General features: G+C 41.6%; 1 protein-coding gene across 4 annotated transcripts in view; it reads right to left on the reverse strand.

The window, feature by feature from the left end:
* Nucleotides 1-1647: 1647 nt before the first annotated feature.
* ptcd2 (pentatricopeptide repeat domain 2) overlaps nt 1648-19864 on the reverse strand; it is a 45033-nt gene continuing 26816 nt past the window's right edge. For 3 of the 4 annotated variants that reach the window (XM_055632173.1, XM_055632174.1, XM_055632172.1), the window contains exons 6-10: nt 16865-16956; nt 15025-15138; nt 6106-6180; nt 5257-5370; nt 1648-3849 (exon numbers count right to left, since the gene is read on the reverse strand). In XM_055632173.1, the coding sequence (XP_055488148.1) occupies nt 3625-3849; nt 5257-5370; nt 6106-6180; nt 15025-15138; nt 16865-16956 (620 nt within the window). In that variant the 3' untranslated portion in view covers nt 1648-3624. Of the gene's footprint in view, nt 3850-5256; nt 5371-6105; nt 6181-11719; nt 11873-15024; nt 15139-16864; nt 16957-19864 lie in introns of those variants that run through there. The other variant, XM_055632175.1, reaches the window with a different exon arrangement.

Genomic DNA, 19864 nt, shown 5'->3' on the forward strand with positions numbered 1-19864 from the left:
GCTGGAAATCACATATAAACCACATCAAAGCAAAACTGGCAAAGTCTATAGCAATATTGGGAAAATCAAGACACATTCTGGACCACAAATCATTACATACTTTGTATAATACACTCATATTGCCATATCTGAGTTACTGTGTGGAGATATGGGGTATGCGGGGTGATCTTATGGAGGTGTACACAATCAAGAGAGGAATAGATCGGCTAAGTGCACAGGGTATTTAGCCAAGAGTTGGGGAATTGAGAACTAGAGCCATTATGCACATTACAAAAAAGAGCAATAAGAATTATCAATAATGTTGGATATCTTGAACATACCAATGTATTATTCTTAAAGTCCCATACACTGAAGTTCACTGATCTGGTTAAATTTAAGACTGCGCAAATCATGAACAAAGCAAAAAATAATTTACTTCCAAGAAATATACAAAAACTGTTTATGGAAAGACAGGGTGGGTATAATTTGAGAGGGGAACATAATTTTAAAAAAAACTCAATGTCAGAACAACTCTTAAAAGTATGTGCATAGCAATCTGTGGTGTGAATTTGTGGAATGGTTTGGAACAGGAGATAAAACTTAGCACAAGCATAATTCAATTTAAAAAAATGTACAAAAACACTTGTTTAAAAGGATATTGGGATGAGGATAGGTGATTGTGATATTTGTTTACTGATTGTATTGGGAAGGGTGATTATAGAGTGATGGGTTGTATATATGACTAAGATACTGTATAGTATTTGCGGGTTTGTTCTTTTCTTTTTCTTTTTTTGTAAATATTTGATTAGTGTTCAAATGTAAATAATTTGGTGTACATATAGTGGCTGGTGTACATATGGTGTACATATAGCTGCTAAATTTGTATGAGATAATTACAAGCAGTTGAAGAAGGGGTGGGAATTAATAAGCTTTGGCTTCTTCCTGCTCCTTTTCGGACACATATGATTTCATTTATTTATAGATATTGTTTATGACACTTTATAAATATTTGTGTTTTGTTTATTGTATGCTGTTTCACATTTGCTTTTTATTCTTTTATCTGTCCGAAATAAATAACTAATAAAATTATTTTTTTTTTAAAACAACTGCTCTTCATACATATGTATGATGTAATATATTAGATCTGTAGTTTTCATTTTATAGAATTTCACCGAATTTAAACTTATTTTCAGATTGCCCCTTTTTCTAATCTGGTATTGAATGCAGCATGATCTTTGTTTAAAAAGTAATGAATCCCAGAGTCAAAGAAGATAAGGGATCACTTGGAAAATGAACAAAGAGTCTATTACCACGAATGAAGATGGAGACTGTTAGCAGCAATGTCCACATTGACCTTGACTGACCTTAGCTCCTCTCGATACATTCATGGTCAAGTGGTATGACAAATCAATATGGAAGTCACCTGATAGCTGAACCTTTATTGTATTAAGTCCATTGGTGTGTGATGATGGACACAACAATACAAGACAATTGCAGTTTAAAAAATTGGTTAGAACAGGCTAATTTTTTTTTTAAAGCTGTTTTTAAAAAACGCTGTTTTTCAAAATAAAGATGTTTTCAAATTGCTGAGTGCATCATATTTGTATTGCATTATTTTAAAAGAAAGAGAAATAAAAAAGATTTTACATTTGAAAATAAAAGCTAAATGCTCTTTGTGCCCCTTTATTTCAAAATTCAGTTTCCTTCAATTTTACAATTATTTCAATTCATATTGTGATATACTTCACAATAACAAGCAATCAAAATACAGACTATGACAGCATGTGTAGAGGATACTGCAATATTGAATTGCATATTATTAATAAACACTGCAAAACAGAGGACATTTAATAAATCAAAAGAGTCAGTGTACTGAAGTCTGCTTATTTGAATAAATGGCATTGAGTGATTGTGAAATGTAATCCAAAAAAATACTATCCATTTAGACAAAGTCTCCCTTTTCAAAGGAAAATCGAGATATCTCTTTTGGATTATTAATTGCAGCAAAAATGTTGGCCGAGGTAGAAAAGAATTAGTTCTGGTTTATAGTGACGTCAACATTTTTGCTCATGTTTAAGAAAGAATGGCTAAAATTATACCCCACCAACAGGGTATAAGGAAATAGGATTATCTAAAATGCATTTCTTTTCACATATTACACCCGACCTCTGGTGTTTTTCTAGTATTTGCTTTCATGACCAAGAAATATAATTTGTTTCTCTCAGAGGAGTGAAGTAAGATGAGACAGTGTTCCAAACCTGATGAAAGCTGGGAATAGAGACCATTCTAAAAAAAAAAATTAATGTTATCATCTATGACAGTTATTTCTTCAAGTAAAGGAGGCTCAGATTCATTCGAGTTACCATAAAGATAATGTCAGCATTTTTATAATTTTACAAAATTCTAACAAGCCTGGTTGGCAACTAGTCACCTAGAACATCTTTGTGCGTTTGGACAAGTGTATGGCTTTTGATTAATACCGAACCATCTAAATGGTGGCTGATTAGGAAAAGGGGAGATGTAGCGAGACCTGGGTGTCATGGTACACCAGTCATTGAAAGTAGGCATGCAGGTGCAGCAGGCAGTGAAGAAAGCGAATGGTATGTTAGCTTTCATAGCAGAAGGATTTGAGTATAGGAGCAGGGAGGTTCTACTGCAGTTGTACAGGGTCTTGGTGAGACCACACCTGGAGTATTGCGTACAGTTTTGGTCTCCAAATCTGAGGAAGAACATTATTGCCATAGAGGGAGTGCAGAGAAGGTTCACCAGACTGATTCCTGGGATGTCAGGAATGTCTTATGAAGAAAGACTGGATAGACTTGGTTTATACTCTCTAGAATTTAGGAGATTGAGAGGGGATCTTATAGAAACTTACAAAATTCTTAAGGGGTTGGACAGGCTAGATGCAGGAAGATTGTTCCCGATGTTGGGGAAGTCCAGGACAAGGGGTCACAGCTTAAGGATAAGGGGGAAATCCTTTAAAACTGAGATTAGAAAAACTTTTTTTCACACAGAGAGTGGTGAATCTCTGGAACTCTCTGCCACAGAGGGTAGTTGAGGCCCGTTCATTGGCTACATTTAAGAGGGAGTTAGATGTGGCCCTTGTGGCTAAGGGGATCAGAGGGTATGGAGAGAAGGCAGGTACGGGATACTGAGTTGGATGGTCAGCCATGATCATATTGAATGGCGGTGCAGGCTCGAAGGGCCGAATGGCCTACTCCTGCACCTAATTTCTGTTTCAATGAACCAGAGCACCTGATAAATTATTAGCTTCACATTAATAAAAATATGATTAAATATTCGCAATTATTTGCCAGGTCATCGGATGTGCAAATAGAAAGACAATAAATTTGGATCTTGCTTTTCCTCCCCATCCACTGAACACCATCAATAAATGAAGGCCACCGCATTCAAATACACAGTTATTCATTTGCAGACTTCTTATGAGGAAAGCACAGCTATTCCCAGCTAAGGAAACAATTACAATCTTTAAAAATAGCTTATCACCTTTCATGTATCATTTATATTGTTCATTGTTGCGTTGAACCAAATATTTAGTTTCTTACATTGAGAGGATGGAAACAAATATTTTCCAAAGGATGTGGGATGTGGATATCCAAGGATGCAGAGTCCAGTCCAGTCAAATTATTCAGACAACAAGGTTGATCGCAGAGGCTGCAAAGTTCGTCGGCTAATTTTCCTTTGATCTAGTAAAGGGTTAAGAGGTTTTCTTCCCGCTGGTGTGTGGCACAGCATTTCATCAAGACTCAATGCAGTGATCTGTCCAGACTTTTGCAGCATTTCACAGATATCCTCACATTCGCCTTGAAGCTCTGAGTTGTTCTCCATGCTTTCTCGCACCACAGCCATCTTGATGAGAAGTGAATCACAGTTATTCAGGGCATGGATAGATATGCTATCTGACTACACATATGATAAACCTTTTTTTTTTTTTTTTAAAACAGCATGTTTTGACAAATTCAGTGATGAGACAAGCGACAAGCAAAGTGCATTTAATCATATGTACCAGCGATGCCAAAATCATTCCATGAAATACAGTAAATCTGGTCCACAGGATACTCTATGCTTGGTCCACTAATTGGAAGGCTCCAATGTTCTACCACATACAAGGACAAAAGCATCATGAGATGTGCCTTTGGCAGCAATACACAGATGGGTGGGCTGGGGGAAGGACCCTCAGGATAGTGGGTGAGTGGATCACATGAGAGGAGGTGATGAGGTGGAGGGTATGCCAATTCAGATGGATGCAGTCAAGTTGATGAAGGGGATGTTGTGCAGTTGGATGGAGGGCAAGAGAATGGTTGGTTGGATTTGAGAAAGATAAAATGACCCAAATTATAGAGGAAATCCATGTCGGTTGACATCAAGAGAAGAAAGAATTGGACTCAAACTCTGGTATTTTTCCAGATAAATAACCCCCCAACACTCATCACTATACTGTTCAAAAACGATAGACCTTCTTTAAAAAGGAAGAAAAAATTCTCAGGACACAAAGGCAACTATTTATTCCTTGGAGCACAGGAGGATGAGGGTCGATCTTATGGAGGTGTACACAATCAAGAGAGGAATAGATCGGCTAAATGCACAGGGTATTTAGCCAAGAGTTGGGGAATTGAGAACTAGAGGACATAGGCTTAAGGTGAGGGGGAAAGATTTAATAGAAACTCGAGGGGTAACTTTTTTGTTTCCACACAAGGGAGTGGGTAGATGGAATAAGCTGCCAGAGGCAGGTTCTATCATAAGAGTTAAGAGACATTTGGACAGTTGGATAGGATAGATTTAGAATGTTATGGGCCAAGCACGAGCAGGTGGGACCAGTGTAAGGGTAGCTTGTTGGTCGCATGGGCAAGTTGGGTGGAAAGGGCCTGTTTCCACGCTGTATGACTATAATCAGCACATCAGGTATATTTCAACTTCCTTTCTGTGTGAAATTTAAAGACAAGGAACTGCAGATGCTGGCTGACAAAAAAAGACACAAAGTGTTGGAGTAACTCAACGGGTCAGGCAGCATCTCTGGACAATGTGGATAGTTGACTTTTTGGTCAGGGCTTTTCTACAGGGCACTGTTTGTGGATGCGGGTGGGGTTGGGGGGGTAGGAGGTTGGGGAGGAATAGGAGAAGAAAGTTGGAAAAAAAGGAGGGCCAGGACAAAGCCTATTAAGTAGTAGGATTAAAATCTTGGATTTTGACCCAAACCGAAAAAATATTTTAGAAGTCAGTCAGTTAAGATAAAAGGTTTCCAATTTATGTTCTTACCACTTCGTGTGCGAAAGACACCTTCTTCACAAATTTTGAGACAGTACTACCAATTGCTGCTTCCAATGCAGAGATCAGGTTCTGTTGTTCTCCTGACAAAGCCAGTAGAAAGACCTGAACAAATATAGTAGTCACATTTGATAAAATGATAAAATTTGGTAACTACTAGGCGTTCAAAATCAAAGCATGTTTACAGTTGGTGAAAGCATAGCACATTTACAATGTTTGTCCTCATTCATATTACCCACCAAATTTCTGAACTCATTGGATGACTGAATTTTCATGGTGTAGTGCACATTGGCTGCCAATGTTCATAAGGTCATAAGGAATAGTAGAATTAGGCCATTCGGCCCATCAAGTCTACTCTGTCATTCAATAATGGCTGATCTATCTCTCCCTCCTAACTCCAATCTCCTGCCTTCTCCCCATAACCTTTGACACCTGTACTAATCAAGAATCTATCTATCTCTGCTTTAAAAATATCCATTGACTTGGCCTACACAGCCTTCTGTGGCAAAGAATTTCACAGATTCACCACCCCATGTTCTCACAAAAAAATACTCTCCAGAAATACTGCATTAGCTGCAACCCCATGAGATGTTCTGATGTTTTGAAAGATGGTGCATACATTGAATACTCTTTTCATTTCTTTGTCAGATCATGGTGCTGTGCACATTGGCTGCCAATGTTCTCACAATAAACTACTCTTCAGAAATACATTGACGAGATGTCCTGATGTTGTGAAAGATGGTGCGTAAATGGAAGGCTCTTTTCATTTCTTCATTGGATCATGATTAGTGCTACTAACTAAATCAAAATCTTTCCCCGAATAGTGATAGATACACTTACATGAAGATTATGACAAATGTTGCTGTCTGTGTGCATAATCTGTGAATAGATTGACCGAGCATTTTCCACATCATGCTGAAATATGAATTTAAGAAAACATTAGCTTTTGCACAAAAACAAAGAATCATCCACAGACATCATGCTGAGTTTGCAGAGATGCCACAACAAATATTAGGTCGATTCAAATTTCTCTACAGTCACTGAGGAATATTTTTTCCCCTTAAAGAAAGCTACACTGAAACAGCAAATAAAGCTAAAGATAAGGTAGGTTAAGGATTCTGGGAGATAAGGATTCTGGGAGATAAGGATTCTGGGAGATAAGGGTACAGTATTTATTAGTAAAGTTTAACGGATAAAGTTTTGTGTTTTTTTAATATTTAATATAGTTAAATTGGGAGTAGGATATGTCGGTGGAGATTGGCCCCGTGGTTTGCTCAGCCTGCAACATGTGGGAGATCAGGGATATGGTCGGTGTCCCTGGTGACTACGTTTGCAGGAAGTGTGTCCAGCTGCAGCTCCTGGCAGACCGCATTGAACGATTGGAGCTGCGGTTGGATTCATACTGGAGCATCCACGATGCTGAGAAAGTCGTGGACAGCACGTACAGTGAGTTGGTCACACCGCAGGTAAAAGGTAAGAGGACAGAAGGGGAACGGGTGGCCAATAGTCAGCAAAGCAGTAGGCAGGTAGTGCAGGAGTCCCCTGCGGTCATCTCCCTCCTAAACAGGTATACCATTTTGGAAACTGTTGAGGGAGGTTGCTCATCAGGGGAAGGCAGCAGCAGCCAAGTTCATGGCACCATGGGTGGCTCTGCGGCACATGAGGGGGGAAAAAGAGTGGAAGGGCAATAGTAATAGGGGATTCAATTGTCAGGGGAATAGATAGGCGTTTCTGCGGCCGCAAAAGAGACTCCAGGATGGTATGTTGCCTCCCTGGTGCAAGGGTCAGGGATGTCACTGAACGGCTGCAGAACATTCTGGAGGGGGAGGGTGAACAGCCAGTTGTCGTGGTGCATATTGGCACCAAAGATATAGGTAAAAAAAAGGGATGAGGTCCTACAGGATGAATTTAGGGAGCTAGGAGATAAGCTTAAAAGTAGGACCTCAAAGGTAATAATCTCTGGATTACTACCAGTACCACGGGCCAGTCAGAGCAGAAATAGGAGGATATTGCAGATGAATACGTGGCTTGAAAAATGGTGCAAGGGGGAGGGATTCAAATTTTTAGGGCATTGGAACCAGTTCCGGGGGAGGTGGGACCAGTACAAACAGGACGGTCTGCACCTGGGCTGGAATGGAACCAATGTCCTTGGGGGGGTGTTTGCTACTGCTGTCAGGGAGGATTTAAACTAATGTGGCAGGGGGATGGGTACAAGAGCAGAGGGGCAGGGGGGTGTAAAATGAAGGTAGAAGCAATAGGTAGCAAGGTGAAAAGTAAAAGTGGCAGGCAGACAAAACCAGGGCAAAAATCAAAAAGGGCCACTTTTCAACATAATTGTATAAGGGGTAAGAGCGTTGTAAAAACAAGCCTGAAGGCTTTGTGTCTCAATGCAAGGAGTATTCGTAATAAGGTGGATGAGTTGAACGTGCAGATAGCCATTAATGAGTATGATATAGTTGGGATCACGGAGACATGGCTCCAGGGTGACCAAGGCTGGGAGCTGAACATCCAGGGATATTCAATATTCAGGAGGGATAGAGAGAAAGGAAAAGGAGGTGGGGTAGTGTTGCTGGTTAGAGAGGAGATTAACGCAATGGAAAGGAAGGACATTAGTTTGGAGGATGTGGAATCGGTATGGGTAGAGCTGCGAAACAATAAGGGGCAGAAAACGCTGGTGGGTGTTGTGTACAGGCCACCTAACAGTAGTAGTGAAGTTGGAGATGGTATCAAACAGGAAATTAGAAATGCTTGCGACAAAGGCAAAGCAGTTATAATGGGTGACTTCAATCTACATATAGATTGGGTGAATCAAACTGGCAGGGGTGCTGAGGAAGAGGATTTCTTGGAATGTATGCGGGATAGTTATCTAAATCAACATATAGAGGAACCAACGAGAGAGCTGGCTATTTTAGACTGGGTATTGAGTAATGAGGAAGGGTTAGTTAGTAGTTTTGTTGTGCGTGGCCCCTTGGGCAAGAGTGACCATAATATGGTTGAGTTCTTCATTAGGATGGAGAGTGACATTGTTAATTCAGAAACAATGGTTTTGAACTTAAAGAAAGGTAACTTTGAGGGTATGAGACGTGAATTGGCCAAGATTGACTGGCAATTAATTCTAAAAGGGTTGATGGTGGATATGCAATGGAAGGCATTTAAAGACTGCATGGATGAACTACAAAAATTGTTCATCCCAGTTTGGCAAAAGAATAAATCAGGGAAGGTAGTGTATCCATGGATAACAAGGGAAATCAGGGATAGTATCAAAGCAAAGGATGATGCGTACAAACTAGCCAGAAAAAGCAGCATACCGGAGGACTGGGAGAAATTCAGAGACCAGTAGAGGAGGACGAAGGGCTTAATTAGGAAAGGAAAAATGGATTATGAAAGAAAACTGGCAGGGAACATAAAAACTGACTGCAAAAGTTTTTATAGATATGTGAAAAGAAAGAGATTAGTTAAAACAAATGTAGGTCCCTTGCAGTCAGAAACAGGTGAGTTGTTCATGGGGAACCAGGATATGGCGGACCAATTGAATAACTACTTTGGTTCCGTCTTCACTAAGGAAGACATAAATGATCTGCCGGAAATAGCAGGGGCCCGCGGGTCAAAGGAGGTGGAGGAATTGAGTGAAATCCAGGTTAGTCGGGAAGTGGTGTTGGGTAAATTGAATGAAAGGCCGATAAATCCCCAGGGCCAGATAGGCTGCATCCCAGAGTACTTAAGGAAGTAGCTCCAGAAATAGTGGATGCATTAGTAATAATCTTTCAAAACTCTTTAGATTCTGGAGTAGTTCCAGAGGATTGGCGGGTAGCAAACGTAACCCCACTTTTTAAGAAGGGAGGGAGAGAGAAAACGGGGAATTACAGACCAGTTAGCCTAACATCGGTAGTGGGGAAACTGCTAGAGTCAGTTATTAAAGATGGGATAGCAGCACATTTGGAAAGTGGTGAAATCATTGGACAAAGTCAGCATGGATTTACGAAAGGTAAATCGTGTCTGACGAATCTTATAGAATTTTTCGAGGATGTAACTAGTAGCGTGGATAGGGGAGAACCAGTGGATGTGGTGTATCTGGACTTCCAGAAGGCTTTCGACAAGGTCCCACATAAGAGATTAGTATACAAACTTAAAGCACATGGCATTGGGGGTTCAGTATTGATGTGGATAGAGAACTGGCTGGCAAACAGGAAGCAAAGAGTAGGAGTAAACGGGTCCTTTTCACAATGGAAGGCAGTGACTAGTGGGGTACTGCAAGGCTCAGTACTGGGACCCCAGCTATTTACAATATATATTAATGATCTGGATGAGGGAATTGAAGGCAATATCTCCAAGTTTGCGGATGACACTAAGCTGGGGGGCAGTGTTAGGTGTGAGGAGGATGCTAGGAGACTGCAAGGTGACGGATAGGCTGGGTGAGTGGGCAAATGTTTGGCAGATGCAGTTTAATGTTGATAAATGTGAGGTTATCCATTTTGGTGGCAAAAACGGGAAAGCAGATTATTATCTAAACGGTGGCCGATTGGGAAAGGGGGAGATGCAGCGAGACCTGGGTGTCATGGTACACCAGTCATTGAAGGTAGGCATGCAGGGGCAGCAGGCAGTAAAGAAAGCGAATGGTATGTTGGCTTTCATAGCAAGAGGATTTGAGTATAGGAGCAGGGAGGTTCTACTGCAGTTGTACAGGGTCTTGGTGAGACCACACCTGGAGTATTGCGTGCAGTTTTGGTCTCCAAATCTGAGGAAGGATATTATTGCCATAGAGGGAGTGCAGAGAAGGTTCACCAGACTGATTCCTGGGATGTCAGGACTGTCTTATGAAGAAAGTGTGGATAGACTTGGTTTAAACTCTCTAGAATTTAGGAGATTCAGAGGGGATCTTATACAAAATTTACAAAATTCTTAAGGGGTTGGACAGGCTAGATGCAGGAAGATTGTTCCCGATGTTGGGGAAGTCCAGGACAAGGGGTCACAGCTTAAGGATAAGGGGGAAATCCTTTAAAACCGAGATGAGGAGAACTTTTTTCACACAGAGAGTGGTGAATCTCTGGAACTCTCTGCCACAGAGGGTAGTTGAGGCCAGTTCATTGGCTATATTTAAGAGGGAGTTAGGTGTGGCCCTTGTGGCCAAGGGGATCAGAGGGTATGGAGAGAAGGCAGGTACGGGATACTGAGTTGGATGATCAGCCATGATCATATTAAATGGCGGTGCAGGCTCGAAGGGCCGAATGGCCTACTCCTGCACCTAATTTCTATGTTCTATGTTTCTATGTATGGCACCAATGCAGAATAAAAAATACTCAGATTCATCATTTAAATACAGCCCTGACCAAACCATGCACCATAAATGCTGATAGATTAAAAATATGGTGGAGCATTATAACATTGTAATAATGTTCATGAAACAATATATGTTTTTAAATATAACTTACAACCTTGGAACATATGCACATGGAAGACTGAAAATCTTTGTCCCAGTGAACACTCCTTTGTATTCCCAAACCACAATTGGCAGCATTTCATCGATTGTTTTAATAAAATCTTTCATCCCTGTCCTCCACTTCCCTCTGGCAGAATTCTAAAATTCTCTCTGTCATTCAGTTCTAGTTAATTAAAACTCAAGAGTATTTTGCTTGCTCCCTCATTGATCTGGGTCAAAGCCCTGGAAAATACGACTCAAAAAATTGTGGAGCAGTTTCATATGGATAGCAGTAGCCCACACCTATCACTTCAAAGACAACTAGCTGAGGTCAAAATGCTGGTCACACAAGCAACCCTGGGGTCCCAATTATATTTTTATTTAAGGAAAGCTAATCTTGTCTGTGCATCAGTGGCAAGTGTCAGCAGGTTATCTGACCGAAATTATGGAAAAGCTCCAGATTTAATTCAATCCTCCCTCAATACCTGCTGATGTTTTGGGACTAGTTGAACTGTGCCTTGTTTTATTTTTCTCAAATACTGCCTCCATGTGCTGATATTAAATGTTGTGTTAAACTGCTAGGTTTTTATTCATTTAATACTGCACAGAAAAGTGTGTTACATTTGGGGAATGAGGAAACGAGAAACATATTCATTATTTAAAGCAAAATAGTTCACATAATATGGGTGCCACAGACAGGAACTGCATTTAATGTCCACCGTGGTCTCTTGGGAAAATGGATCCACCTTCTTAACCACTGCCATCACCATGGCAATAATGTTCTCGGTGTTGGCAAGAAGATTCCAAATTTTTGATCCAGGGATATCTCTCGATTTCCATAATATCACAAAATCTATCCATCTCTGTCTTCAACTTACTCAATATCTGAGCCTCCATTGTCCACTTTAATACAGAATTCCAAAAATTCATTAGTCTTAGGGTGAAAATTATTTTTCTCCTCTGTCCACAATTGGTGACCCTTTATTTTAAGTCTATGGCTCCTGCATCTCAACAATAACCATTAAGGAGTGACGTAGATACCGAACTGTACCTTCAGCATGCTCCATCAGGCCCACACCCTAGGCTTTCAGCATCTGCAGTTTTCTTTATTTTCCACCAGGGAATTATATGGAGGACACAAACAATCTTCTTGATATAGTAGTGGCCAGAGGATCTGGGGTGACGGAGGAACTGAAGGAAATACACATTAGGCAGGAAATGATAGACTGATGGGACTGAAGGCTGATAAATCCCCAGGGCCTGATGGTCTTCATCCCAGGGTACTTAAGGAAGATGCTTTAGAAATCGTGGATGCATTGGTTATAATTTTCCAATGTTCTATAGGCTCAGGATCAGTTCCTGTGGATTGGAGGGTAGCTAATGTTATCCCACTTTTTAAGAAAGGTGGGAGAGAGAAAACAGGGAATTATAGACCAGTTAGCCTGACATCGGTAGTGGGGAAGATGCTGGCGTCAATTATAAAAGATGAGATAGCCGAACATCTGGATAGCAGTAACAGGATCGGTCCGAGTCAGCATGGATTTATGAAGGGGAAATCATGCTTGACTAATCTTCTGGAATTTTTTGAAGATGTAACTAGGAAAATGGACAAAGGAGAACCAGTGGATGTAGTGTACCTGGACTTTCAGAAAGCATTTAATAAGGTCCCACATAGGAGATTAGTGGGCAAAATTAGGGCATATGGCATTGGGGGTAGAGTGCTGACATGGATAGAGAAGTGGTTGGCAGACAGGAAACAAAGAGTAGGGATTAACAGGTCCTTTTCAGAATGGCAGGCAGTGACTAGTGGGGTACCTCAAGGCTCGGTGCTGGGACCGCAGCTATTTACAATATACATCAATGATTTGGATGAAGGGATTCAAAGTAACATTAGCAAATTTGCAGATGACACAAAGCTGGGTGACAGTGTGAACTGTGAGGAGGATGCTATGACAATGCAGGGTGACTTGGACAGGTTGGGGGAGTGGGCAGATGCATGGCAGATGATGTTTAATACAGATAAATGTGAGGTTATCCACTTTGGTAGCAAAAACAGGAAGGCAGATTACTATCTAAATGGCGTCAAGTTGGGAAAAGGGGAGGTACAACGGGATATGTGGGTCCTTGTACATCATTCTATGAAAGTAAACATTCAGGTACAGCAGGCAGTGAAGAAAGCGAATGGCATGTTGACCTTTATAACAAGAGGAATCGAATATAGGAGCAAAGAGGTCCTTCTGCAGTTGTATAGAGCCCTAGTGAGAGCACATCTGGAGTATTGTGTGCAGTTTTGGTCCCTTAATTTGAGGAAGGACATTCTTGCTATTGAGGGAGTGCAGCATAGGTTTACAAGGTTAATTCCCGGGATGGCGGGACTGTCATATGCTGAGAGAATGGAACAGCTAGGCTTGTATACTCTGGAGTTTAGAAGGATGAGAGGGTATCTCATTGAAACATATAAGATTGTTAAGAGTTTGGACACGCTAGAGGCAGGAAACATGTTCCCGATGTTGGGGGAGTCCAGAACCAGGGGCCACAGTTTAAGAATAAGGATTAAGCCATTTAGAACGGAGACGAGGAATCACTTTTTCTCACAGTGAGTGGTGATTCTGTGGAATTCTCCGCCTCAGAATGCGGTGGAGGCAGGTTCTCTGGATGCTTTCAAGAGAGAGCTAGATAGGGCTCTTAAAAATAGCGGAGTCAGGGGATATGGGGAGAGGGCAGGAATGATGTACTGATTGGGGATGATCAGCCATGATCACATTGAATGGCTCGAAGGGCCGAATGGCCTACTCCTGCACCTATTGTCTATTATCTCTACATTGTTTAGACAAGCTTTGTGTATACAAGATTGTGTATACTTCAAGTACATCACCTCTCACTCTTCTAAACTGTGAGGGAAAGGTAGATCAGCCATGATTGAATGGAAGAGTGGACTCGATGGGCCGAATGTTGCTTCTATGACATGAACTTAAACTCCCAGCCTGCTCAATGGCAAATCCACCATCCCACAAACCAGTCTGGTAAGCATTTGTTTCATTCTTTCTTTCGCAAATATATCGTCCCCAAGGTAGGCATACCAGACCTGTACACAATGTTCCCGAGAATACATTTCTAATTCAGGATGGCGTGGGAAGTTGGAGGCAAAAATTAATGCTGCTTGTGTGTTTGTGAGGAACTGTCAAAAGACTTGCTGATTTGTTGCAGTTCACTTTCTAAACAATGCACACTACACATTGTAAAGGTTGTTGATGTAATTGATATGTAACATCGTGGATTAGGTACTAATCAAGCTGGCCGATTTGTCCTGGCCAACACTGGGCATCCAGGGCTTTGTTCAAACTGCTTACATCTGGTCCAGTGGAGAGTATTCCATTCCGCCTCGATCGTGTGCTGTGCAAAAGGTGGAAGGGCTTTCAAGAGACAGAAGGGAAGTCACTGCCTCCGCAACCTCTAAGCTGCTTTTGTAGCCAAAGCATTCAACCTGGCCTGGCCTGGCCTGGCGAATGACAACACCCAGAATGTTGACTGGACATCAGGTGACAGCAAAACTGTAGAACATCAAGTGGATCTGGTTTTGCCTTGCGGGATCTGCTACATTGTATTAAACAACAGTTTAAATCAATTCATCTGTGTGGAACTGCAAAATAAATGAATTGCTGCAAAAACTAAAGGACTTTAGTATGTAGCCAATATCTTAATTTGCAAAATAAATAAATGAACAAATAGTGAAAGGCCTGGGTGGAGTGAATGCGGAGAGGATGTTTCCACGAATGGGAGAATCTAGGATCAGAGGCCATAGCTTCAGGATAAAAGGGCACACCTTTAGAAAGGAGACGAGGAAACATAGAAACATAGAAAATAGGTGCAGGAGGAGGCCATTCGAGCCAGCACTGCCATTGATTGTGATCATGGCTGATCTTTCCAAATCAATAACTCGTGCCCGAGGAAGAATTTCTTTAGTAGGCGGGTGGTGAATCTGTGGAATTCATTACCACGGACGGCTGTGGAGGCTGTCAATGGTTATTTTTAAGGTGGAGATTGACAGATTCTTGATTAGTAAGGATGTTGGAGGTTATGGGCAGAAGGCAGAAGAATGGGGTTGAGAGGGAAAGATAGATCAGCCATGATTGAATGGCAGAGTAGACTTGATGGGCGGAATGGCCTAATTCTGCTCCTATAACTTATGAACTTTTATTAGTTTTACTTGTGCATTTGCAGGTAAGACGCACAAAACAGAATTACATTCAAAGGAACATTTCCAGTACGCCTAACATTTATACCATGAAACCCAGAAGCAACGTGCTACTTCAATGCTGTCAAACTAGATAGAAACACCATACCTGTCCGATTGCAAGTGCGACTGCAAAATAGTATGCATGACGGGGGATGAAGTTGCCTCTTGTTAATGATTCTTCCAACAGCACAGTGCAGATCCTGTATGACTCAACGGTATTCTGTGTGAGTAACGTTCAGATGTTTTATCAGAAAACAAAGTTTGAGCCATCACCACCACATCTATCCACTTACCCACACCCTATTATCAAAGACTTAGCACAACTAGTTCTGTGGGACAAGCGTATTCAAAAGATGCTCATAGTCAAACATAGTCAACATTCAATGTGACTGTACCAAAGAAGCAAATGATATTTACTTTGGCTAATGATAACAAATATATACCTGAATGTGGTTATGTGGCAGATATAAATACCAATAACTCAAGGGACACTATTTAAATCAGGACAATGAACAACTCACATCTGTACAGAGTTTGTATGTTCTCCCTGGGTTTTCTCCAGGTGCTCTGGTTTCCTCCCACATTCCAAAGATGTACATGTTTGTAGGTTAATTGGCTTTGGTAAAATTGTTAAATGGTCCCTAGTGTGTAGGATAGAGTGTGTACGGGGTGATCGCTGGTTGGTGCAGACTCGGTGGGACGAAGAACCTGTTAACGGTGGCACATAGGCGTAGAGGTAGAGTTGCTGCCTTACATCGCCAGAGACCCGGGTTCAATCCGGACAGTACGGAGTTTATACATTCTCTCTGCAACCGTATGGATTTCTTCCGGGTGCTCCGTTTCCTCCCACACTCCAAAGTCGTGCAGGTTTGTAAGGTAATTGGCTTCTGCAAATTGTCCCTAGTGTGCAGGATATCACCAGTGTACAGGCGATTGGTGGTCGATGCGGACTCGGTGGGCTGTTTCCACACTGTATCTCTAAAAAACTAATCTTAACATCTCAATTTCTAAGAAATTCAAGTGTTGAAAATGAGGCTAAAGTTTTACATTTAGTATGTAGATCCTGGTTAATTACAAACAGCTTAAAAGAGACAATGAACAAGAAGATTTTGTTTAATGCTGACTTTCCTATACAGTAAGGATATCTTACAAGTTTCAGTTGCTCATTGATTTAATCTCAGATAAACCCTGCATGAAAATGGATGCATGAGGGACTCCAGATGCTGGAATCTGAAGATATAAGCATCCTGCTGGAGGAACTCTGTGGATCAAGCAGGTTATGTGGGAGGAAAGCAAATCAACATTTTGAGTTGAAACCCTGCAGCAGGACTGAGAGTGGAGGGGAGAGATAGTCAGTGGATTCTTTAGTCTTTATACTTTAGAAATACAGCATGGAAAAAATCCCTTCGGCCGATCGAGTCTGCACCGACTAGCGATCACCCCACGCGCTAGCACTATCCTACTAGGGACAATTCACATTTACAGCAGCCAATTAACCTACAAACCTGTATGTCTGGAGGAAACCGGAGCACCCGGAGAAAACCTACGCAGTCACAGGGAGACCCTACAGACATCACCTATAGTCAGGATTTAACTCGGTCTCTGACGCTGTGCCAGCTTCTGTCTCACTATTTCTAAGTGGGTATTTTCTCTCTCCAAACTCAGTCCTAATGTAGGATTTCAATCCAAAGCATTGACCAATCCTTTCCACCCACTGACACTGCTCCACCTGCTGAGTTCGTCCAGCAGATTGTTTCTTGCCCTTCTGAAAATGTTTTACACTTATAAACAATACTCCTGCCTTTAGGTTCCTTGGGAGCTAGTATTTTCTTGCAATCCCCTTTTCTCCATCATCAGTTGACAACAACATCAGCACTACTGACCAAGGGTTTTCCAGGTATGGCAACAGATTTAAAGTGAAATTGATGAATTTAGAAATTATTTACCAGCTTGTAACAGATGGCGAATGCCAGTATGTAAGTGTCTTTATTAAACTTTATTCCTTGATTTTTCATTTCCATTAGGACTCCCAGAGCACCTAGTCAAATAACATAGGAACACAATGAATTAATCCTGAAATAAATATCAACAACTCCAACATTTTAGTTTTAAAACACGGGATTATCATACAACACTTTACCAATAATAGTTACCCTATAGTCATCCACATGCCTGGTACTACCTATAATATTCTTGCAACTTGTTAATAAGTGGTATATGCATAGCACACACTTTTTCCTGATTCCAGAATGTAATTTAGGTAAGCACTTCACGATGATGATGATGAGTGATGCAGTGTTTAAGTGCTGGTTTAATGGGGTGAAGTTAGTGCTTGTGTACCAGTGCTAAACTCGGGTCAGCCCGTTATAATCAATCATGCACACTGACCAATTAAGCCAATGAATCAGAAGATGAGGAGGTGAACATCAATTATTGCATTGACCCACTATTGTGTCTACTAAAGGTAGACACAAAATGCTGGAGTAACTCAGCGGGGCAGGCAGCATCTCTGGAGAAAAGGAGTGGGTGACGTTTTGGGTCGAGACCCTTCTTTACTTCAGCATTTTGCATCTACCTTCGATTTAAACCAGCATCTGCAGTTCTTTCCGACACACATTGACAATCAAAACACATACAAAGACCTTTGGTGCCAGTGACCAAAGATCAATTACTTCAAATGAAGGATTAAGCATAGGTACCTTCTGTCTGTTCAACATCTTCATGAATTCATAACATTTTAACAAGTTCTATCAATGTTGTGGTAAACGTTTGACTCTTTAATATTCAATTAGCTTCAAAACAAAAAAATGTGGGAAGAAGGTACTGGGTGAAGCAGCATCCGTGAAGGCAGAAAGGTATATGTTGACGTTCCGGATTGAGATCCATCATCAGGACTGAGAGCGAAGTGGGAGGATTGGCAGTGGATGGCTGTATGAAGGGAGGGGGATACGAAAGAGTATGGTAGGTGATAGATGGATGCAGATGGGAAAAGTGAACAAAGGGAGAAAAATAAATAAATAGGTGAACAATTGAATGTGCATGGAAGGAGTGCACCAGGGATGTGGGTTACCTGAAACTGCAAAATGCAATGTTTATACCATCGGGTTGTAAACTACCCAAGTAGATTATGGGATATTGTTCTACCAATTTGCGATTGGCCTCTCCGTAGCAATGGGAAAGCCCGAGGACAGAAAGGTCAGAGTGGGAATGGGACAGACATTCTACCGGAAGCTCAAGATAATCTTTGCGGTCAGAGCGTAGGTGTTCTACAAAACGGGTGGCCTAATTCATGCCTGGTTTCAAATCAATATGCACATCGCGAGCGCAGAATGAGGAAGACCGGGTTGGAAGACTGTCCTCTGCCTTCTCCATTGCTTTGGGGAGGCCAGAGGCAAATTGCTGCTGTCGCAAAGCTAAGAAAGTAAGTTGTGAAGACAATACAAGGAGGGTACAAAGTGATAAACAGAGAGTAAATAAGTGGACATTTATCTGGCAAATGGAGTACAATGCAGGAAAAATAAAATGGAAGCAAATATATAATTGGTGAGAGGTTACAGCTTTGAAATGCAGATGGATCTGGATAGCTGGGTGCATGATCACTAAAGACTAGCATAAAGGCACAGCATGGAATTAGAAAGGCTAACATAATGGTATTGTTTCTTGCTAGGAGTTCAATACAAAAGTAGAGAGATTCACATTCCAATTACATAGATCACATTTGGAGTATTGCATACAGTGCATTCAGAGAGTATTCAGACCCTTTCACTTTTTCCAGTTTGTTTCGTTACAGCCTTATTCTAAAATGGATTAAATAATTGTTTTTATCATCATCAATCTATACGCAATACCCCATAATAAAAAAGTGAAACAGGTGTTTAGAAATTTTTGCTAAGTAATTAAAAATAAATAACTGAAATATCACATTTACATAAGTGTTCAGACCCTTTACTCAATACTTTGTTGAGGCACCTTTGGCAGCGATTACAGCCCTAGGTCTTCTTGGGTATGACACTACAAGCTTGGCACATCTGTATTTGGATAATTTTTCCCATTCTTCTCTGCAGATCCTCTCAAGCTCTGTCAGGTTGGATGGGGAGCGTTGATGCACAGCTATTTTCAGGTCGCTCCAGAGATGTTCGATCAAGTTCAAGTCCGGGCTCTAGCTGGGCCACTCAAGGATATTCACAGACTTGTCACAAAGCCACTCCTGCATTGTCTTGGCTGTGTGCAAAGGGTCGTTGTCCCGTTGGAAGGTGAACCGCCACCCCAGTCTGAGTTCCTGAATGCTCTGGAGCAGGTTTTCATCAAGGATCTCTCTTTACTTTGCTCCGTTCATCTTTCCCTCGATCCTGACTAGTCTCCCAGTTCCTGCCTCTGAAAAACATCCCCACAGCATGATGCTGCCACCACCATGCTTCACCGTAGGGATGGTATTGGCCAGGTGATGAGCGGTGCCTGGTTTCCTCCAGACATGACGCTTGGCATTCAGGCCAAAGAGTTCAATATTGGTTTCATCAGACCAGAGAATCTTGTTTCTCATGGTCTGATAGTCCTTTGGATGCATTTTGGCAAACTCCAAGCAGGCGGTCATGTGCCTTTTACTGAGGAGTGACTTCCGTCTGGCTACTCTACCAAAAATGCCTGATTGGTGAAGTGCCACAGATAGAGTTGTCCTTCTGGAAGGTTCTCCCATCTCCATAAAGAAACTCTGGAGCTCTGTCAGAGTGACCAGAGTCACCTCCCTGACCAAGGCCCCTCTCCCCCGATTGCTCAGTTTGGCCGGGCGGCCAGCTCTAAGAAGAGCCCTGGTGGTTCCAAAGTTCCCCCATTTAAGAATGACAGAGGCCACTGTGCTCTCCAAGGGACCTGCAATGCTGCAGAAATTGTTTTATACCCTCCCCCAGATCTGTGTCTCGACACAATCCTGTCTCGGAGGTCTACGGACA

This window comes from Leucoraja erinacea, chromosome 3, assembly GCF_028641065.1.
Source record: "Leucoraja erinacea ecotype New England chromosome 3, Leri_hhj_1, whole genome shotgun sequence".
Lineage (NCBI taxonomy): Eukaryota > Metazoa > Chordata > Chondrichthyes > Rajiformes > Rajidae > Leucoraja > Leucoraja erinaceus.